Below are 23,826 nucleotides of genomic sequence, written 5' to 3'. Positions count from 1 at the left end.
AATGTTGTGAAGCACAACACAAGCCACTATGATGTTGCATGCTCTCTTTGGACTGGCCCAGAGCCCACACAGACACTGAAACCTAGACTTGAGGATCCCTATGGTCATCTCCACCTTGACCCGTGTTTGGCTGTGAGCCAGGTTCAAGCATGTCTGTGGTCCAGGATCAGGTTCAGGGTAGGGGGTCATTAAAAAAGTAATGAGTTTAATGATTTTAACAAGGCAAAAAATTAAGCACACGAAATTAAGTTGTTACCTGTACATTGCTACTATGAATGGATTTCCTATTAACATAGTCTCCCTCATTTATTGAAGGAGCTTTAATAGGAATGTGGGTGCCGTCAATGCAACCAATTTGGAAACCCTGAAATAGAAAGTTATATATGGAAGGATCAAGTGTGTGTGTGTGCAGGATGAATACAGGTATACAGTAGATATAAATAGTATGACTGTTAACTATAGTTGTTTGTTTAGAGAGGTTTTAGGCACAATTAGTCCCATTCTTTTAGCTATTGTAAACAGCTCTTTAATAAATGGGGCATTTCCTGAAGGTTTTAAACATGCTATTATTCATCCTTTATTGAAAGGCCCTCATCTTGACCCCGCAGTACATAACAACTATCGTCCTATTTCTAAACTTTCGTTCATCTCAAAGGTTTTGGAAAAAGTTGTACTATCACAGTTTACTTCATACCTGGATACACATAATATTCTAGATCCGTTTCAATTTGGTTTTAGAGCACTGCATAGTACCAAATCTGCATTGCTGAAGGTCACAAATGACATTCTGTTGTCCATTGATTCAGGATCTTCTGCTATCTTAATACTTCTGGACTTAAGTGCTGCATTTAATACGGTTGATCATAATATTCTTCTGAATCGACTTGAGTGTGTTATCGGGGTGCGGGGTTTAGCCTTAGAGTGGTTTGCCTCATACTTAAAGGGGAGAACTTTTTCTGTAAATATTGGATGTTTTACTTCTCCCGTTGCACCTATTCAGTGTGGTGTTCCACAGGGATCCATCTTGGGCCTCTTTTGTTCTCCATTTATATAATTCCTCTGGGTTCAATTTTTCGAAAATATTATGTTAATTACCAATTTTTACGCTGATGACCTTCAGTTATATTTTCCACTTAAATCAGAAAATGACTCTTCATTTGATCATCTTACATTTACATTTAGGCATTTGGCAGACGCTCTTATCCAGAGCGACTTACAAAAAGTGCTTTAATGTTTACAACATTGGATACATACTTACACTGGGTTAACTAGGTTAATAACTAAGTATCTTTTTTCATGTCTTAGTGAAGTCAAGATCTGGATGGCCAAAAACTCTTTGCAATTTAATGAAAATAAAACCGAGGTGCTGCTATTGGGCCCTACTGTTATTAATAACTTTATCAAAACACAGCTAGGTTCTCTAAGTAACAACCTACATGACTACGTAAAGAATCTTGGAGTCCATCTTGATCCTTTTCTTCAATTTGACAAGCATATAAATGCAGTTGTAAAAAGTAGTTTTTTCATCTCAGATCATTGGCTAAGGTGAAACACTTTTTATCCAGTAAAGACCTTGAAATTGTAATTCATGCGTTAATTTCTTCTCGTCTTGATTACTGTAACTCTCTGTATGTATGCCTACCTCAATCTACACTCTCTCGGTTACAGATGGTTCAAAATGCGGCAGCCAGATTCTTAACAGGTACTAAGAAAAGGAATCACATCACCCCAATTCTTGCTTCATTGCACTGGCTTCCTGTAAAATTCAGAGTTGATTTTAAGATTCTTATTTTTGCATATAAGGCATTGCATAATTCTGCTCCAGACTATATCTGCAATCTTATCACACCCTATGTAGCTTCTAGGTCTTTAAGATCTAATGATCAGCTACTATTATCCGTCCCCCGTTCACGTTGTAAAACGAAGGGTGATCGGGCCTTTTCAGTAGTTGCCCCAAAACTCTGGAACAGTTTACCACTACATATCAGAGCTTCTACATCATTGGACGTTTTTAAATCAAGCTTAAAGACACATTTTTACTCATTAGCGTTTGGGTGATGTTGTGCATGTATTTTGCATAATAAATTAGTGTTTTGTGAATTTTCTTTTTAATTCCTTTTATTTTAGTTTAATTTTTTTTGCTGTTTATTTCTATTGTAAAGCACTTTGGATCAACTACGGTTGTGTTAAACCTGTGCTCTCTAAATAAATTTGACTTGACTTGACTTGACTACATATTAAACATGCGTCATCGATTTTACTACAAAGGACAAACCTGCCACTCTGTGGAATTCCTCTTTAATACCACACAGAGGTTTATGGCCAGGGAACTGTACACATGTGTGTAACAAGTGTTTAAGTGCCAGACATACAGTTGCCTGTTCCACATGCTCTGCATCGCCCACGTTGTACAAAAAATGCCCTGGCGCAAAAAAAACAAGATAAGAAAAAAAAAAAATCAGAAAATCACATTGTAGAATTTTTAAAGAATTAATTTGCAAATTATGGTGAAAAATAGGTATTTGGTCAATAACAATATTATGCCTGCTATGATGTTCTAATATGCGAATTTTTGTTAGGTTACAGGAATATGTTGTGATAAATGTGTTTGACAAGCAGTGTCAGATTTTATCCATGAACAACTGTAAATTGTAAAATGAGATATAACTAATTGTTTATGTTCTCCTCTTTTAATGTTGCCAAGATACTTTAAACACAAGCTTTTTTTGCAATACATGTCACATGTTCTTCCACCTACATGCACAACCACAATGCTTACATTTTGTGTGCCTGTGAAGTGTGAAACTGCGTAAGCCAGTTCTACTGCTCCAAAAGTAAAAAAAAAAAAAGGCATCTGGAAAAAAGGCAGCTCTAGAAACAGTGAAACTAATGGATACGCAGCAACGATTGTTGACTAAAGGTAAAAGATTTCTGTATTTTAATTTCAATGTATTAACTTGGATTTTATAGAAACAGGAAAAGTGTGTAAAACAGTACTTATTAATTTTCACTAACTAATTCTAGTAAACTATTATTTATATATATATACACTACCGTTCAAAAGTTTTAGAACACTTTCTAACTCCATGATGGTTCCTGATTTTTATTTCTTTCTACATTGTAAAGGAATGCTGAAGGCGTCCAAAAAATGCATTAATCTCCTTTGAACAGTTGATATTGAGATGTATCTGCTACTTATGCTCTGTAAAGACTTTATAACGTCTTTAATCTGAGGTGCTATCAATCGGTCATTTTCAGGCTGATAACTCTCAAAACGATGAACTTCTCGTCTGCGGCAGATGTAGGTTTTGGTTCTGGGATGGCCTTCATGAGAGCCAGTTTCATTATGGTGCTTGACGGATTTTGCAAATGCACTTGACAATACTGTTCTTGCAAGAACTATTACAGAAAGGCTGACCTCTGTGTCTTATAATAACAACTAACTGTTGTTTTTCTTATTGTTACATAATTACCTAATCCCATATGTGTTATTTTATAGTTTTGAAATCTCCAGTATTGTTGTAGAATGTAGAAAAAAAAAAAAAAGAAATTTGCAAGTGTTCTAAAACTTTTAAACGGTAGTGTATGTATGTATATATATATATATATATATATATATATATATATATATATATATGTGTGTGTGTGTGTGTGATAGAGTGTATAATGGCCGTATTAAGCTTTAATAGAAATGTGTATGCCAATTGCGGATAATTACTGAATACAAAAAAATCGTACATGCATGGTCAACCTGGAGAGCCGGTTTCCCTGAAACTAAGAAAAAGTATAAAAAACCAAAGTGTCTCCATTTTTAAAATGCCTGAGCTGGGGACTGGTTTTAGACCGGTTTGTGTGTTTTTTAGACGTTCTGCTTTGCCATTACAATCCGGTCAATCCTGTTTCCCCTTCTCTCTGCTTATCAGACTTGTGTTTCAGAGGATTTTTATAAAATTATGATAAAAAAAAAGTTTTTTTTAAATATTATAAGTGTATGAGTAAAAATCAGATGGAAATAGTTAAACTCTTAGAGTGGTTTGAAAAAGCAAATTCACACAGAAGTAAATACAGTCTGAAAATATATCATGTATGACACAGAACTTTATCTAGGTCTGTTAAATCTAACAAAAATACATATACAGTTAAACCTTTAATTGCGAGCATAATTTGTTCCGGAAATGTGCTAGTAATCCAAATTTCATATATCAAAGTGAATTTCCCCATAGGAAATAATGAAAACAGATTCATTTCACAACCCAAAAATATCTGCACTGCGTGCAGGCGCTGTGTATGTGTGTAAAGCTAAAGTAAGGAGCCCCCTTCCCCTCTCCCCCTTCTCATCTTTCACACACGCGCACACACAATGGAAACACTGTTTTATCCGAAAAATAAACAAGAAATCTCTCTAATTACACTTGATTGAGTGACACACTAACGACATCATTGCTATAAAGTAAAAATAAAACAAATTAACCTGCACTTTACCTTTAAAAAGAATGGCGACAGAGCAGTGTTTCTGTGTGTAGCAGAAAGAAAGAGTTTGTGTCTGTGTGTCTCTGGGAAGGCGAAAGTAGGAGGGGTCTGTGTATGGCACAGTGTCCAATGATGCGCGCAATCCGAGGTTTCACTGTATTTCAAGGCCTTGCTCATTTATCAAGTTGCTCAACCTGCAAAACACACGCAGACCAAGTTACTCGCTGTTCGAGGTTTTACTGTAGCCTAAAATATGCAGTTTCCCTCCCCCTCAAAAAAAGTTATTAACATTATTGTTACATTACAAAATAAAATAAAAAATAAATAGTTTTATAATAGTTTTAATATAAAATATGATATTTTATATTTAAAAAATATTATATTTTAATATCCTTGTTAGTTTCCTATTTAGTTGTTAGGTTTGCTCTTGTCTAAGAGAGATAGGAAGCCGACATAAAAAAATAACAAAAAAAGGAAGGTTAATATATTGAAGAGCGTCACTGATTACTACTGAGTCACTTATGAACAAAAATGGCAAAAACACCCTGAGAGGCAAACTCGAGAGTTTAAGCAAACTTTAGTAATTTAAAGCACCAAAACACACAGTGAAAACCAATAGTAAAAGTAGTGAAAGAAATTATATTTACAGAAAATATATAAAAAATATTAAACTAGATAAAAAAGTTTGTTTAGACAAACTTTAAGTTGGCTTGAGAAAGCCGGGGATAGAAGTTTAAAAGTGTGAAAAGTTTAAAAAAAGTTTAAGAAGTTAAAAAAAGTTAAAACAGTTTAAGTTTAAAAGGTTTAAAAGACAGATAGATAGATAGTGTCAGACAGATAGACAGTTACAGATATATAGATTGATAGATAGATAGATTCATTCACTATGGAGTTTGTGGTTACAGTTGCGGATCCTTAATGTCAGATACCACCCATATTGACTAGCCTACAACTTGGATAATAATCCAAAATGTTTTGCACCTGCAGCGCACATTACACACATTGATGAATGTCACTAACATGTTGCTAGTATGATTAGCAAGTTACCAGAATTTTTCTAGCATGATTAGCAAGTTACTAGCATGTTGTTAACATGACTACCAATTTACTAGCATGTTGCTAGCATGTTTCAGGCATGATTAGCAAGTTACTACCATATTGCTAGCATGATTAGCAAGTTACTAGCATGGTGCTAGAATTTGTAGTAAGTTACTAGCATGTTGCTAGCATGATTAGGACGTTGCTAGCATGTTGCTAGCATGTTTCTAGCATGATTAGCAAGTGGCTAGCATGATTCTGGCATGATTAGCAAGTGGCTAACATGTTTCTAGCATGACTAGCAAAGTCGCTAGCATGTTTCTAGCATGATTAGCAAAGTTGCTAGCATGTTTCTAGCACAATTAGCAAGTCGCTAGCATGTTTCTAGCATGATTAGCAAGTCGCAAGCATGTTTCTAGCATGATTAGCATGTTTATAGCATGACTAGCAACGTCGTTAGCATGTTTCTAGCATGATTAGCATGTTTCTAGCATGATTAGCAAAGTCACTAGTATGTTTCTAGCATGATTAGCAAAGTTGCTAGCATGATTAGCATGTTCCTAGCATGTTTCTAGCATGATTAGCAAGTCACTAGCATGTTTCTAGCATGACTAGCAAATCGTTAGCATGTTTCTAGCATGGTTAGCAAGTCGCTAGCATGTTTCTAGCATGATTAGCAAAGTCGCTAGTATGTTTCTAGCATGATTAGCAAGTCGCTAGCATGTTTCTAGCATGATTAGCAAAGTTGCTATCATGTTTCTAACAGGATAAGCAAAGTTGCTAGCAAGTTTCTGGCATGATTAGCAAGTTGTTGGCATGTTTCTAGCATGATTAGCAAAGTTGCTAAAATGTTTCTAGCATGATTAGCAAAGGCGCTAGCATGTTTCTAGCATGATTAGCAAAGTTGCTAGCATGTTTCTAACATGATTAGCAAGTTACTAGTATGTTTCTAGCATGATTAGCAAAGTTACTAGCATGTTTCTAGCATGATTAGCAAGTTGCTAGCATGTTTCTGGATTGATTAGCAAGTTGCTAGCATGTTTCTAACCGGATTAGCAAAGTTGCTAGTATGTTTCATGGGTCTTGGAGGTTTGTACATTCCTTTTTTTTAAGCTTGGCGAGCTTCTCTTCAAGCTCTGCATTCTTCTCCATGAGCTCTTGTAGACATTACCAAGCTTGCGCTGTTGGAATGCATACAGTCGTTGCTGCCCTTTGTTGACACTCTGGTCTGGTTTTCCTCCTCACCCTGAACACCAACGTGCCTGGACTCCCCGGTCCATTACTCATGGTTGTTGCTGGGCACCATGTCACAGTGAGCACCGCCACTGCATAACGAGCCAGGAGGCTTCCCAGTTCGACTGTGCTGCTCACTTTCCTCCTCCAGTCTCTCTCCAGGGATCACTCAAAGGGATCTACCGTGCACTTCGCAATGTCATGCCGGATGCCAAATCAGCTGCTATATTGTTAAAAAAGAAAATAACACAAGGTGCTGTGATCAGTGTAAGTTTATTAATAAACTATATTAGAACAGAAAAACAAAAGAATTAGATGCAAGATGAGCTTTTTATACACCCATGGCTAAACTAGCCACAGATGATCACAATTACACTATGTGACACACCATGTGCGGCCTGGAAAAAGTCCCAGCCAAAGTCCACATACACAATAGTCTATAGGTGCGCCAAGGGCACCCTCCAGGATTATTTCTAACATGGACTTTGCATTTATGATTATTCAGGAATTAGCTTAAGGGCCACATGTAAGAACTCTGTGGGATGGGTAAAATATCAGAAAAAAAATAAAGTATTATAGTCTATAAACTGTGATTAAATAAAAATATGCGGTATCTATAAATTTTGATTTAATCACAAAACAACTGAGGGTTTTTTTTTCGGTTGTACTGGTTGACAAAGATGTAAAACCAATGCAGTGATGAAGGCATTATCCACTCAATAGTCCAATTATTAAACCAACTGTTCATGTCCCTCTGAGTACTGTAGGTGCACGCTGGCAGTGATTAACACTAATGGTGTCAGGGACGAGGAACGTGGGCCGTGGAGATGGATCCAGGTGCAGGTTTAGGTTCAAGTTGTGAGCCTCCCAGATCTCCTGTGGTGCCACAGTAGTGAGAGCGGGGCCGTTGGAGCAAAGCTGTGAGACCCGTAGCATTGTATCAGTGCTGAGACATGATACGTAGTCATGGAAAGCGGAAGCGTTTGGTCACAGTCGTGAAATTCCTTCAGCGATATAATAGTGCAGAGATGTTAAACTGAGTCCTGATTGTGAAGGCGGAAGCGTGAGATCTGAGCCGTAAAGTCTGTCTGCGATGTTGTTGAGCCAAGACGTAAAGCTGAGCCGTAGTCAAGGAAACAAGAGCGAGAGTTCAAAGCTGTAAATTCAAATTGAAGCGATGAATCCAAATCGTGAGGCGAGAAAATGAAAAACCAAAGCGAGATTGGTAATATAAAAACTATTAAACAAAACCCGAAAATACTGAGGTGAAGAAACGCACAATAATCTGGCAACTTCGGGGCCTTGGTACAATAGCGGTCTGCCTGTCTCTTGTACAAACTCGAGGATTGTAGTAGGGTGCGCCTCGCCTGTAACCATGTTCGTTCGCAGTGGTGGACAAACTGTTGAGCTGAGGGAACGTCCACCTCCGCCTCTTGTGCCAGGAAAAATGGAGGCTGGTAGCCTAGGCGGCACTAGAACCGGGACAGCCCTGTGGAGATAGATTGTAGGGAGTTGTGGGTGTATTCTGTTCATGAAAGGAACTTGCTCCAGGAGGTAGCGTCTCGAGGGGTCATGCCCCAGAGAAAGACCTCCAGTGCCTGATTCTTCCGCTCTGTTTGTTTGTTGGACTGGGGGTGGAATTCTGAGGACAGGCTGGGAGTGGCCCCTATGAGCTTGCAGAAGGCATTCCAGAGACCAACAAGAACTATGACCAACGAGATTAACGAGCATTGAGTCTTTTGGTGGTACGTAGGTACTCTAGGTTCCTATGATCGGTCCACACTATGAAGGGGAGCTCGGTCCCCTCCAGCCAATGTCTCCACTCCTCCAGCGCTAACTTGATGGCTAGGAGCTCTCAGTCGCCTACCTCATAATTTCTCTCATCCAGGGATAGACGGCGGAAATAGAATGAGCAGGGGTGAAGCTTGTTGTCTCGTGGGGATCTTTGGGGAGGATTCCCCCAAAGCCAGTGTTGGAGGCATCCACTTCTACCACAAATAAAGAGACAATAGAAGTTAAAGGCGAGAGCGGAATGCCACTCCTTTGATCTCCGCGATGAGGACAGCGTGGGAAAGAACTGCTTGAGCTCCCGTTGCACCTTTACAGGAGTGTTACCTCCACATGCTCCAGGCTGCCACTCTGCCCACCATTGCCTTTTGCCAGCTGTGTGCCCACATGCCAATGGGGCACAGCCCATCGACCTGGATGTGCACACCTTTACATATTTCCTTACCTTTTTTCCTTACTCCCTACTTTAACCCTTTCCCTCCCACTTTAAAAAAAAATAAACTACCCATTTTTCCGTAGGACCTCGCCTCGTATTCATGTTTCTGGTGCCAGCCATGCAAAAAGTTTCAAACCTGTTGCAGAACATTGATTGATTGACTGGTTGATTGATTGATTCTGTAAATATAATAAACAGTGTTTAACCAAAAATGTATAAATGTACATTTCTTTATCATACAATGCAAGGGAATGTGGTGAATTTATCTATTTGTTTGTTTGATTGATTATTTAAAGTGCTTTAAATCTTGAATCTCATTTATCTGTTCTTTTCTTTTGTGTTTCTTTTCTTTATTTATTTATTTATTTATTTATTTATGTTCTTGTATCTATGTGGACCCAACTGCAGCAGAAGAGATCGGGCCTGGTCATATCCAGCTGTCTGTCCATGACCAGTAAAGTTTCTTTACTAATAGTTAAAGATGAATTATTCAAATCCTGTCCAACCTGATGGAAAAAGGAGGTAACTCTACCTTTTCAGCTTTTATCTTAGACATGTAAATCTTATTATAGTTTGGGTACTGTCTTTTTTGCCCTATTTGCTTTTGCAGTTGAGGAATTCTTGGTTTTAGAATAATGAACAAAATAATAATAATAATAATAATAATAATAATAACCAATGACCTAAAAGGAAAGATTTCTCTATGATGGAATAAATTACAGTGGAACCTTGGGTTACGAGCATAATCAGTTCTGGAAGCGTATTTCAAAACACTCGTAAATCATAAGAAATAATGAAAACTCGAATTATTTATTACACAGCACCAAAAAAATTAATATGTAAAAATAACTCATACAAAATATAAAGTAAAAATAAAACAAATTAACCTGCACTTTACCTTTAAAAAAATCCAGACAGATAAGTGTGTGTGTGTATGTGTTTAAAGCTAAAGTAAAAGGAGAGGAGGAATCAGCCCCTCCCTCTTCTTGTCTTACACAGTAACACTTCCTCCTCTCTTATTTGAGTTTCACACACACACATTAACAGAAAGACTGTTTTATCAGAAAAATTAGCAAGGAACATTGCTAACAACTCTAATGTAAGTGCACGCTAACAGAATCACTGCTGTAAAGTAAAAATAAAAAACTAATTAATATGCACTTTACCTTTGAAAAGAATAGCGACTAACCAGTGTTTCTGTGTAAAGCAGAGAGAGAGTGTGTGTGTGTGTGTGTGTGTGTGAAGGCGCGAGGAGGAGGGGGGAGGAAATGTTTGAAGGCAAGAGGAGGATTGTGTGTGTAAAGAGGCACAGTGTCAAATTACGCGCGCATGCTGATCCAGGGAGAGAAAGAAAATGGATCTTTAACCTCTCTAATGAGACTTTTATTTGCATGTGTGTACATGTGTTTCTTTTGCTTGTAAAAAAAAAAAAGCAAAAGAAACACATGTACACACACGCATACAAACACAAAATAAAAGAAGTTTTAGGCGCACACGCATGGTCACAGTGTTATAGTAAACAGTACAGGATGTTGATTATACCAGTGAGAGACACACATTAAGACCCAGCAGGGGAGACGATTACCCACATATCTGTAGCGCAAGTGAGAGAAAAACTATTGGCTCAGTGATCACGTGACACTCTGCATCAAAACAAGAAGCGCATGCGTGCTACATGATACTCGGTACTCGTAAACCAAGACTTGTTCGTATTTCAAGTCAAATTTTCTTAAAAATCTTTGCTCATCTTCCGGAAAACTCGCAAACCGCGTTACTCACGAATCGAGGTTCCACTGTACACTAGAGAGTACAATTACATTAAGAATCGAATATAAGAATAATAATTAACAGTAGAAGGGTATAAATTATGCAGGATTTACAAATTGTACAGAAATTAAATTATAAGCTTCATTAGAGTTAACAACAGGTTTATTAAAAATATTATTTTAAAAGTCTAAATCAGGAGTGTTGCAGTACATCTGAAGTCCTTGTCCAGCACACGTTGATAATTTTTCTGCCCAAACACATCTGATTTGACTAATCTATTAATTGCCAGGTTCAGTGTGTGTGTTTAAGTGCTGGGGAATTACACACTGTGCTGGACACTGGCACTCCAAGACTGCATTTGAACACAGCACCCCTGGTCTATATAGTCAAAATAAGTTACTAACAAAGTTACTAACAGTACTCGATCCTGTAACTCAAAATTATTTGTCATAATACCAAGTGACCAGCAGAAATTGAACTCATTCTTTTCTGTATCATACATTTTAAACAAGTGTGGTACATGTTTTCTCATTTTGTGAAATATTTTACCTATAACAGCTCATTGTCACTAACTATTCTAATTGACTATCAACTGTATTACTTACAATGTTAAGGTTCACAGATTCTTTATGATTTTAATTTAATTATAAGTTCCAATATGATGATAAACTATATTCATGAAAATAAGAAGTGGTCAGCCAGGCAAGTCCTACCACTGAAATTGTCTACCAGGAAATGATCTACTATGTTATCCAGTAGTATACTGTATGTTATTTGTCAGAAAGAAAAATTGTCCATGCTTTGTAATGTGCAGATATGTTACACTGAAAAAATTCACAATTTGTTTTATTGAGAAAGAACATTTATACTTATTTTAATTATGCACCCCAAATTATAGAATGTCCTGGAGAAGTTAAATTTAAATAGGCACAAAAGGCCACAGCTTCCAACAACTTTTTGTTTCTTGGTTTATATAATTTAAACTGGTCCAAAATGGTTAGGTTAGGATTAGGGGTTGAGCTATACCACTCCAGTTGCAAATAGCATTGTTGCCTGTGGCCACTTAGGTTTACATAGCATCTGACAAAGATTGTTTCTTGTTAAAAAGTGATCCAGTATCCAGCTCTGTGTCCATGAAGAATGATGACTCCTCTATGCTTTTACGATCGATGTTTACAGAGCTGAAAGAATCCTTACCTGGATACAGGTAGCAATCCTTGCAGTTTATACAGTGATAGTGTACAGCTTCTTCTAGCAAAAATCTCCTTAATGTTTTAAGCCATTATGTATACACTAGGGAAATGTTGCCTTGTTATACTCATTACTCTTAAATTTGTTATTGACTATATTATTTTATTATTTAGAATGATTGATTATTATTATATAATCTTATTTATCAAATCTTTAGAGTGTATGTAAAATTTTGTTTTGCATCTGCCTATACAGTGGAACCTCTGATTACGAGTAACGTGGTTTACGAGTGTTCTGAAAGACAAGCCAAGATTTTTAATAATTTTTCACTTTAAAAACTAGCATTGTCTTGGTTTACAAGCACTGAGTATCATGTTTCACGCATGCGCTTCTTGTTTTGACGCTGAGCGTCCATGGTCACAACTGAGCCAACTTTTTTTCTCTCTCTTGCGCTGCGGAATTGTAGGTAATCGTCTCCCCTGCTGGGTCTTAGTGCCCGTCTCTTACTAGTATATCAGCATCCGTGCACGCGTGTACTGTTTACTATAACACTGTGACAATGTGTGTGTAAAACATATTTTATTTTGTGTTTGTAAGCATGTTTTTACAGCGTGAGTGTGTGTGCGCACGTATAAAGCAAGAGCAAGTCTCATTAGAGGGTAAAGATCCATTTTTTTTCTTTGTATCAGCCTGTCGTTTCTTACTTTACCATTGAAAAGAATCGGACAGAGCAGAGTTTCTGTGTAAGGCAGAGAGAGAGAGAGAGAGTGTGTGTATGTGTGTTTGTGTTTGGGAAGCCAAGAGAAGGAGGGGGTGGTAGATGGGCTGTAAAATTGAGAGAGAGTGTGTGTGTGTGTGTGTGTGTGTGTGTGTGTGTGTGTGCGCGTGCACATGTAATTTGACACCGTGCTCACACACACATACACTCAAAACCCCCTACCACCCCCTCCTCCTCTGGGCTTCGCACACACATACATGCACACTCTCTGCCTTACACAGAAACTTTGCTCTGTCGCGATATGAATATGCGCTCATCCGAGTGTGACTAGCGATGTTCCTTGCTAATTCTTCCGATAAAACAGTCTCTCCGCCTGCGGCCACAAACGGAAACACTTGTCTGTCTGGATTTATTTAAAAAAAAAAATTTAAGGTAAAGTGTAGGTTCATTTTTTTTATTTTTACTTTATATTTTGTATTAATTATTTTTAAGTATTTATTTTTTTGAGCTGTAGAAACACTCTGGAACGAATTATGCTCATAATCCGAGGTTCCATTGAATTTTTAAGAGATTTAATAAATTATTTATATCATCACATGAGTCAATATGTTCATCTTTTTTTACTATAACACAGTACTAGTAATGTGTGTGTGTGTGTATGGGTGTGTGTGTGTGTGTGTGCAGTGAAACCCAAGTGAAGAGCTCAGACTTCCCAGTATCCAGCTGTGTCTCCATGAAGAATGATGACTCCTCTATGTTTTTACCACTGAGTTTTAAAAAGCAAATTGAATCCTCAACTGAATACAGGTGACAACTCCTTACAGTTAAATTTGTGCTGTAACATATGATAGCTTTCAAAAATCCTAAAATTCCTAATCCAGTGTGTACACTATGGACATTTAGTTTTCTTATTTAGTTTTCTTTATAATATTCTTATTATCTTCATAGCTTTAATTAGTGTAATTAGCTTTAATTCTGCTTTTGAATATAATTTATTACAATAAAGTCTCAGTGAAATTAGATTTTCTAATCTAAATGTCTCAGGTTACTTTACTGTAACCCTGTTCCCTGAAATAGCGGAAACAAGATGCTGCGTGAAAACGTCTCGGGTTACTTTACTGTAACCCTGTTCCCTTTTAAAAGCTACACTCGATGCTGCGTGAAAACGCTATTGGGAACGAGAATACCATCGCAGCCGCGTGGTGACTGGACCCCAGGGTTGTGTAGCATGTGTGCACAATCATCAATAAGATCTAGACCTGATTCTGGAATGCTGACTTGAGGACCCCTGAGCCTGGAGTAGCATGGACATCCAAACTATACAATCTGACAAATGTGTGCAGAGAGTACCAACCTGCAGCATCACACCTCTTGTCAAAGCCACTGACGATGCAAGCCCCCTTGTTAGATGGACCCTAACTCCTATAGGTGAAGTGTGACCACGCACCTCATAGGCTAGGGCAATATAATCCCTCGCCCAATGTGACATAGTTTGTCTAGAGGCAGCTGCCCCCCCAGTTGCGGCCCCAATAACATAAAAAGCTGCTCTGATTTGCACCACTGGCTAGTGCGGTGAACGTAAATCTGTAGAGCACATACTGGACACATTAAGTAAAGTCTTTCCTGCTCTGGAGCATTAAATCGCGGAGGACAGAAGGCTTCGAGAACAACTGCGTGCATAGTCGAAAATAGGAACTTTCGGAAGATATTTCGGGTGAGGATGCAGAATATCTTGGACCAGCCCAGGGGCAAGGTCTAATGTTTGAGGGAAATGGTAATATTGTGTATCTGGAATGAATTTTAGATCTTTAAGTCCATCTCATAAAAATCGGAGCAGAAACAAAGGTGTTGGGTTTATATTTTGGTTGAATGTACATTCTGAGAGTGCTAGGACATATGCCTGAGGACAGTTTCTCCTGAAGAAACTCCAGCACTGAAACTCTGGCAGTGGACTGGGTCTACATGGTTTGCCATACACCAAATTTCAAAACCATTCCATCTGTGGGCATAAGTTTTTCTAGTAGACGGAGCCCTAGCACAAAGAATAGTTTCTATTACATTGGCTGGAAGACTAGCATCTCTTTATTGGCTCCTTTTCAGGAGCCAGACGTGAAGGTTCCAGAGCTTAGGCCTGAGAAAAAATATTGTCTCCTGCGCCTGGGACAGAAGATCCCTCCTGACCGGAATTGCCCATGGTGAGAGGTTGAGAAGAGATATTAGCTCTGAGAACCATACTCTGGTCGGCCAACAGGGCGCTATCAATAAGAGGCGAAGTCCCTGTTGACGGATCTTTGCTAGAATTCCGGGGAGAAAATACGTAAAGACGCAGTCTGGGCCACGTGTGGGCCATGGCATCCAGACCCAGGGGAGCTGGAGGAGTCAGACAGTAGTAAAGGGGACATTGTGCCGTAGCCTGCGAAGCAAAGAGGTCCACCTCTGTAATGATTTTGAATGAAAACACACACTTGTCTTAACAGAGCTCAGGGATCACTTTATTTACACTCGGAACGGAGCACATGTGAACAGAACAGCTAGTGTTTCTGACTTACTAACAACATACGTTATGACGTAATGATGTTTTCTTAAAGGTGTACACTAATTACATCTCCCCTTTTCTTTTTTTTCAAATTTCAAATTTCAAATTTTATCACATACACAGTCATACACAGTACGATATGCAGTGAAATGCTTATACGACCGCCGGTGACCTTTAAAAAGAAAATAAAAAACTATATATAAGTAATAAATATTAATAAAGAAATAAAATACAAAGGAAAATAAATGTAACTAGTTAAATTAACAACTGTACAAATAAGGGCATGTAAAAATATCACAAAAATAGAATATAGGAATATGGGGGGGAAATATATATATACATTTTTAAAAAATGTTTTAAAGTGGCATTGAAATGTCCTAAAGTGTCAGAGTGGCAAAGTGTCATGTGCAATGGCAGGTAAACATGTATTGTATAAAGTGACATGTGCAATGGCTTCAGATATGGAAATATGTATTGCATAAATGTGTCCATGATTGTCAGGTCATTGTCAATGTTTAAAAGACACTTATCGTCTGCGGAAAGAAGCTCCTCCTCAGTCTCTCTGTGTTGGCCTTCAGGGAGCGGAATCGCTTCCCAGACCGCAACAGAGAAAACAGTCCATTGTTGGGATGGCTGAGGTCCTTCACAATCTTCCTGGCCTTGGTCCAGCACCGCTTGCTGTAGATCAAGTGCAGGTCAGGGAGCTCGGTGCGGATGATGCGCTCAGCTGATCGCACCACCCTCTGTAGAGCTCGTCTGTCCTGCATGGTGCTGTTTCTAAACCAGGTCGTAATGTTTCCCGTCAGGATGCTCTCTATGGTACAGGAGTAGAAATTCCTGAGCACCTTAAAGGGCAGTCTAAAGTCTCTCAAGCGTCTGAGGTGGTACAGACGCTGCCGGGCCTTTTTTACCACGGTGTTGATGTGACAGGACCATGACAGGTCCTGCGTGATGTGAACACCGAGGTATTTAAAGCTGTCCACTCTCTCCACTGGGCTCTCGTTGATGACGGGGGTCTGGTAGTTCCTCTCCTGCTCAGTGCTGAAGTCCACTATCAGCTCCTTTGTCTTACTAACGTTTAGAAGGAGATTGTTCCTTTGGCACCAGTTCTCCAGATTCCTAATCTCCTTCAGGTAGGCCGTCTCGTTGTTATCAGAGATCAGGCCCACCACGACGGTGTCGTCAGCAAACTTAATGATGGTGGTGGAGCTGGTAGTGGCTACACAGTCATATGTGTACAAAGAGTACAGCAGGGGGCTCAGAACACACCCCTGGGGGGCTCCAGTGCTGAGAGTGATGGAGGCTGAGACATGTCCGCCCATCCTTACTGCCTGTGGTCTGCCAGTTAGGAAGTTGGAGATCCACTGACATATAGATGAGCTGAGTCCCAGGTGCTTCAGCTTGGTGGTGAGTGTGGAGGGAATTATGGTATTAAATGCAGAGCTGTAGTCGATAAAGAGCATTTTAACATAATTCCCCCTCCGAGTGTCCAGGTGAGTGAGTGATGTGTGGAGTAGATGAGAGATGGCATCGTCTGTGGAACGATTTGGATGGTATGCGAACTGTAGTGGGTCTAGTGTGTCTGGTAGTGAAGAAATGATGAAGTCTCTGACCAGGCGTTCAAAGCACTTCATCACTACTGAAGTGAGGGCTACAGGGCGATAGTCATTGAGGGAAGCAGGATGTGGTTTCTTTGGGACAGGAACAATGATGGACTCTTTGAAACATGTGGGGATCACCGACTGAGATAAAGAGATGTTGAATATCTCAGTGAACACAGGTGCTAGCTGGTCTGCGCAGGCTCTGAGGATACGGCCTGAGATGCCGTCTGGTCCATCGCTAGCGTCTTTAGCTGCAGCCTCGAAGCGAGCATAGAAAGTGTTCAGCTCGTCTGCCAGAGTCACGTCCGCGTTCGTCATACCAGTTGTTGGTGTTTTATAGTCCGTAATTGTCTTTAATCCCTGCCACAGGCTCCTAGAGTCACTTTGTTGGAGTTGTGACTCTAGTTTTCTCCCGTAGCGCTGCTTCGCCTCTTTCACCGCCTTCCGGACGTTATATGATGCAGCCTTGTACGGTTCCATGTCCCCCGACGCGAGTCCCATGATGTAGGCAGCGGTGCGAGATCTCAGAGCATCGCGGATGGTTTTATCCACCCGCGGCTTCTGGTTGGGAAACGTTCTGATAGTCTTTTTCTCTACGGTACCGTCCGCTAATTTTTCAATGAATCCCACAACCGCTTCTGTAAACACGCTGACGTCATCATCGGAGCTGTTTCGGAACATGTCCCAGTCTGCGTCATCGAGTGCGTCCTGTAACGCAGCCACCGATTGGTCCGTCCAGCGCGTGACCTCCCTCTGAACCGGAACTTCCTGTTTCAGCCTTTGTTTGTATTATGGCATGAGGAAGATGGCGGTGTGGTCGGATTTACCAAACGGAGGGCGAGATTGTGCCTTGTAACCGTCCTTAACCGTTGTATAACAATGATCCAGTGTCCTTTCGCCCCAGGGCAGGTGATATGCTGATAAAAGTTTGGCGCTGCGCGTTTGAGGTTGGCACTGTTAAAGTCCCCCGTCACAATAAGCGCAGCGTCCCGGTGTTGTGTTTGGTGCTGTGTGAGTGCCTTATGCAGCTCGCATAAGGCAGTGTCCGTGTCCGCTTGTGGTGAATTATAAACTGCACTAATTATGACCGATGTAAACTCCCAAGGTAGATAAAAAGGACGACACATGATGGACAGTTTTTTTTAACAGAACGGAGTTAAACATTAACATTCCTGGCTACTGATAAATTATCAACACCTTCCAACAAAACCGTATTACCATTTTCTCACTGCTTACTCTAACCCCATAAAAGAACATTGTTAATTAAATCTTTAAACCCTTAAGACCAATATATTGCCCTTCACCTTTCACCATTTTTTTTTTCTTTTCACAAATCTAATCTGTCCACTGGTCTGCTCAGTCTGCCAGATCTAGTCACGAATAGTCCTCTGCGGGTCTTTGGGGCCTGAGGCAAAGTTGTCCCCATATGCACTGTAGACGTAGGCAGCTCAAATTCAAATTCAAATTTTATTTGTCACATACACAGTCATACACAGTACGATATGCAGTGAAATGCTTAGGCAACTGCTCATGACCTAAAATAGAAGACTAATATGAGAATTAAAATATAGGGTAAATAAAACTAGAAAAGAATAAAATAAAATAAAATATGAAACTAAAGTAAAAAAAAAATAAATAACTGTACAATAAAAATACACAATATAGAAAATATTTGAAGAATGTATAACAAAATATAAAACAAATATAAAACAATATAAAACAATATAAAACAATAAGAGCAGCTGAACGGGTAGGTATATTTATGTAATTTTTGTATGGAATGGTAGTTGTAATGGTAATGTAATGTCCACTGTTTGTGCAATTCACATATTTAAAGTGTCTAGTGCCGTGCAAAAAATGCTTAAAAAGTGATTTATTTAAAGTGACTTGTGACTTGTGACCACCAGGTGTAGTTGTGCAGTGGCCACTAGTGTAAACGAATGTCCAGAATGTCCAGTGTATGTGTGTAAAGACCATATGTGTGTCAGTACTGTGTGGTGGTGTGATTGAGAGACCGTATCGCCTGTGGAAAGAAGAACCTCCTCAGTCTCTCTGTGTTGGCCTTCAGGGAGCGGAATCGCTTCCCAGACCGCAACAGAGAAAACAGTCCATTGTTGGGATGGCTGAGGTCCTTCACAATCTTCCTGGCCTTGGTCCAGCACCGCTTGCTGTAGATCAAGTGCAGGTCAGGGAGCTCGGTGCGGATGATGCGCTCAGCTGATCGCACCACCCTCTGTAGAGCTTGTCTGTCCTGCATGGTGCTGTTCCCAAACCAGGTTGAGATGTTTCCCGTCAGGATGCTCTCTATGGTGCAGGAGTAAAAGTTCCTGAGCACCTTGGAGGGCAGTCGGAAGTCTCTCAAGCGTCTGAGGTGGTAGAGACGCTGCCGGGCCTTTTTCACCACGGTGTTGATGTGACAGGACGATGACAGGTCCTGCGTGATGTGAACACCGAGGTATTTAAAGCTGTCCACTCTCTCCACTGGGCTCTTGTTGATGACGGGGGTCTGGTAGTTCCTCTCCTGCTCAGTGCTGAAGTCCACTATCAGCTCCTTTGTCTTACTAACGTTTAGAAGGAGATTGTTCCTTTGGCACCAGTTCTCCAGATTCCTAATCTCCTTCAGGTAGGCCGTCTCGTTGTTATCAGAGATCAGGCCCACCACGACGGTGTCGTCAGCAAACTTAATGATGGTGGTGGAGCTGGTAGTGGCTACACAGTCATATGTGTACAAAGAGTACAGCAGGGGGCTCAGAACACACCCCTGAGGGGCTCCAGTGCTGAGAGTGATGGAGGCTGAGACATGTCCGCCCATCCTTACTGCCTGTGGTCTGCCAGTTAGGAAGTTGGAGATCCACTGACATATAGATGAGCTGAGTCCCAGGTGCTCCAGCTTGGTGGTGAGTGTGGAGGGAATTATGGTATTAAATGCAGAGCTGTAGTCGATGAAGAGCATTTTAACATAATTCCCCCTCCGAGTGTCCAGGTGAGTGAGTGATGTGTGGAGTAGATGAGAGATGGCATCGTCTGTGGAACGATTTGGATGGTATGCGAACTGTAGTGGGTCTAGTGTGTCGGGTAGTGAAGAAATGATGAAGTCTCTGACCAGGCGTTCAAAGCATTTCATCACTACTGAGGTAAGAGCTACAGGGCGATAGTCATTGAGTGAAGCAGGATGTGGTTTCTTTGGGACAGAAAAAATAATGCTGTTCACCATTAAACACACGCCGCCTCCCCTTGACTTCCCCGAGTCCCGTGTCCTGTCCATGCGGTGAACCAAGAAGAACTCGGCCGGCTGGATGGCGTGGTCCGGCACCGCTGGGTTCAGCCATGTCTCGGTGAAGCAGAGGAGATTGCAGTCCCAAATGACTCTCTGGAACTTTATCCTGGCCCTGAGGTCATCGAGCTTGTTTTCCAGTGACTGGACGTTGGCGAGCAGGATGCTAGGCAGAGGTGTGCGGTGTGCACGGGCTCTCAGCCTGTTCCTGACGCCAACTCGTTTCCCTCGAGGCCGCCGCTTCGCGTCGCGTACTTTGTTTTCCCTCAGGATCTCACTCGGCCAGCTCGGATCCGGGGTTAAAAACTTCGAATTGTGAGTACATTGTACACCAATAAAAACAAGAGTGTCTCTTTCATAACTAATGTACTCCATGGTGGTAATTTTGCCGATTTACAAACGCTGAAAACTAACTTAAAAAACAAAAACAAAGAAAAAGAAAAAGTGGTCGGAGCCGTCGTGACGGCAGCCGACCTCACCGGCGCCATCTTGAATATCTTGAATATCAGCTGTTCATATATTTGTTCTGGTTGAACCGGGATTTGTTTTCCCTCTGCTGGGGCAGGGCAGAGCTGCAAGTGACGATGGTTGCATCGCAGCGTTGCTCCTTGATGTGTCTCTATGACAAAAGATTTTGCCCATCCTGACCTGATATACTTTAGTACAAGTTGCAGGTTATTGTCAGCCTTTGTAGCAGCCCTAATGGCTTCAAGTTTTGGTTGGCTTACAGGCATGCAATCAGCAACAGCAGCAATGTAACATTCCACGTCGGTGTGTGTGCTGAGATCATTTTTCTTGTATACTAGTGAGATTTGGGATAGCGTATCAGCCACCACCAAAGTGTTACCTGAAGAATATTTTGCTGTCAGTTTAAATCTCATTAGCCTTATAAGTAGTCCCTGACATCTCAGTGGAACACTGTCCTAAGTCCTTCTCCTTTCTTAGAACGGTTTGTGATCTGTTACCAACTTGAAGTTTTCAAGGCCTATTAGGTACTTTTCAAATTTTTCACAAGCCCAAACGATCGCCAGACATTCTTTCTCAATCTGGGCATATCTGGATTCTGCCTCAGACAAACTGCGTGAGCAGTATGCTACCGGTTTCCAGTCTTTCTCATGCAGTTGCAATAGTACACCTATGCCATAACTGCTGGCATCAGCTGACACAGCAGTAGGTAGAGTCATATCATAGAACTTAAAAACTGGAGAAGTAGAAAGGATGTCTTTAATGCGCTGAAATGCTGTCTCCTGGGGACTGGCTCAGGTCCACGTAGCTGTTGACCTCAAAAAGTCATACAGTGGTTTGCCTTCTGTTGACAAATTAGGAATGACTTGCCTAGGTAATTAAACATCCCCAGTAGTTTGCTGCTTTCTGGATGTAACGGTATCTGCCAAAAACCTGAGGCAGCATTTAAAGATAAAAAGACTGTTGCACTACTTTGCAATTACACTTTGCAATTATCTCCTTTGCAGTTGGAAGAACAAATCTTTCCCTTTTTACAGCTTTATTCAACTTTTTCAGATCTACACAGATGCAAACTCTCTCATTCTGTTTAAGCACCAATCCGTAGGGTCTGTCACTGGCTCAATGACCCTATTCTCTTCCATGCGCTGAAGCTCCTTTTTTACTTTTTGTATAAGAGGCAGTGGAACTCTGCGTGCTATGTGTACCGCATATGGCTGAGCATTGTCCTTAAGCTGGATTTTAACAGGTTCTGTTTTGAGAGTTCCATGCTCACCAAATGCATTGTGAATTTCCTCAATGCGTTTCACCACTCCCATTGAGGATGCAGTGGATTGGCTTAACAAATTGTTTCCCTTTTATTTATGGATAACATACACTGCGAATGTGTACACACTTCCTTTATATGTCTTGAAATTTCCCCACTCAAGGTGTCCCCCAGGACTACACTAGACCGCTCCAACGTTCTTCTGGGATTAAGCGTGAAGAATGTTTCTTCACACATGATGTTTGCGTCTGCACCAGTATCAATCTTAAATTTAACTGGTGTCTTTCCGATGGAAATTTGCACAGTCCACTGCTCATCATTATTTTGTGAATTTGTAACTGCTCCCAGGAAATATGGTGTCTGTGCAACAGTTTCTGTCACTTCTCTCATTGATTTACTGTGGCACATTCTTTCCCCGTGACCCACTTTTTTTACATTTATTACATGTTGATTTTATTGCTGGGCATTTTTCCTGATACTTGTGTTTAATCTTCCCACATCTTCCACATTTTGGTTCTCCTTGCTCTTTGTCCAATTTTCTTTTAGGTTTCTGCTTTCTTCTGTCTGCTGCTTTCCCTTGTGCTATCTCTTGTACTGCAGTGCACGCTTTCCCATGCTGGTGAACTTGAAACGCTACCTCTTCACATTGGCACACCCTTTGAAATAGTTTAAGCTAATGTGAGGTGGGACATTAACTGCAGTCTGCGCAACAGCCCTTTATCAAGTATGCCCGTGACTATCCGAACCCGAATGTGTTCATCTCTGTATTCTCCGAAGTCACAATGTTCCGATAAATCATACAGAATTCTAATAAAAATTTCTGCCTTTTTACCCGGGCGCTGTTCTCTTTGATAGAAACAAGCTCGCTCGTGAATTACATTAGAGAAGTACTCATCGTATTTTCTTAACACAACGTCGAATCTCTTCTTGTCACCTTCCTCATCAAAGGCGAACGAATTAAATATTGGTTCGGTCAGCCCATTCATTTGGACAATCAAATGAAAAACATTCCGGAGGATTGAACTTTGCCATATTTTCGAGGCAATGCGCTCGTCAAGCACTTCTGACACCATGTAATGATTTTAAATGAACACACACTTGTCTTAACAGAGCTCAGGGGGTCACTTTATTCACACTCGGACGGGAGCACATGTGAACAAAACAGCTAGTTGTGTTTCTGACTTACTAACAACATACGTTATGACATAATGACGTTTTCTTAAAGGTGTGCACTCATTACAACCTCTGCTATCTAAAATCTCTCCCAGATTTGACCGGAATGTAAATCCCCCTGAGGGACATGAACTTGTCATGTGCCCAAAGCAGAATCTGCTGCGCTAGCTTGTTCAAGTGATGCGAATGCTAATGTACTCTGAGCAGGAGAGAGAACACTTTTCTTGGCATTGAGTCTCAACCCTAGAGATTTGAGATGAACTAGGACAACATCCTGATGTCGAAGCGCTAGCTCCTTAGACTGAGCCAAAATCAGCCAGTCGTCTATGTAATTCAAAATACGGATGCCCAGGAGTCATATAGGAACCAGAGCTGCATCCATTCCTCTTGTATATGTGCGGGGTAACAAGGCTAGGCCAAATGGAAAGACCCGATACTGGTAAGCTTCGCCCCCAAAAGCGAACCTTAGGAACCTCCTGTGTTGTGGCAATATTTCTATTTGGAATTTGCGTCCTCCAGATCGATTGTCACGAACCAATCTTCTGGTTGGATTTGAGAAAAAATTATCTTGACTATCAACATTTTTTAATATGTAATTTTAAAGTTTTTTTTTCAGTTTTTTTCTGAGATAGCGGTTGAACCTGCGAGGATCTAGAATTAGATGCAACCCCCGGAACATGTTCTGTGGCCCCTATTTCCAGCAAAGTCTGCAATTCTTGTGTCAACAAATGCACTTGTTCCGGTTTCACGGGAGTGGAGACCACGCCGTTAAAACGCGGAGGACGATGTGCAAACTGAATACTGTAGCCTTTCTCTACAGTCCTTTAAAACCAAGGAGATATACTTGGCAATAGCTTTCACGCTGCCAATTT

General features: G+C 40.6%; 1 protein-coding gene across 1 annotated transcript in view; it reads left to right on the top strand.

Moving 5' to 3' along the window:
- The first annotated feature begins 2,860 nt into the window (after positions 1–2,860).
- LOC128518687 (NACHT, LRR and PYD domains-containing protein 12-like) overlaps positions 2,861–23,826 on the top strand; it is a 36,253-nt gene continuing 15,287 nt past the window's right edge. Inside the window, exons 1-4 of the mRNA XM_053491933.1 lie at positions 2,861–2,920; positions 9,374–9,487; positions 11,841–11,939; positions 13,326–13,448. Coding sequence (XP_053347908.1) covers positions 9,447–9,487; positions 11,841–11,939; positions 13,326–13,448 — 263 coding nt within the window. The 5' untranslated portion in view covers positions 2,861–2,920; positions 9,374–9,446. The remainder of the gene's footprint in view (positions 2,921–9,373; positions 9,488–11,840; positions 11,940–13,325; positions 13,449–23,826) is intronic.

Source organism: Clarias gariepinus, chromosome 3 (assembly GCF_024256425.1).
Source record: "Clarias gariepinus isolate MV-2021 ecotype Netherlands chromosome 3, CGAR_prim_01v2, whole genome shotgun sequence".
NCBI classification, from domain to species: domain Eukaryota; kingdom Metazoa; phylum Chordata; class Actinopteri; order Siluriformes; family Clariidae; genus Clarias; species Clarias gariepinus.
The sequence above is the reverse complement of the archived record's forward strand: the minus strand, read 5'-3'. Positions and strand labels throughout refer to the sequence as shown.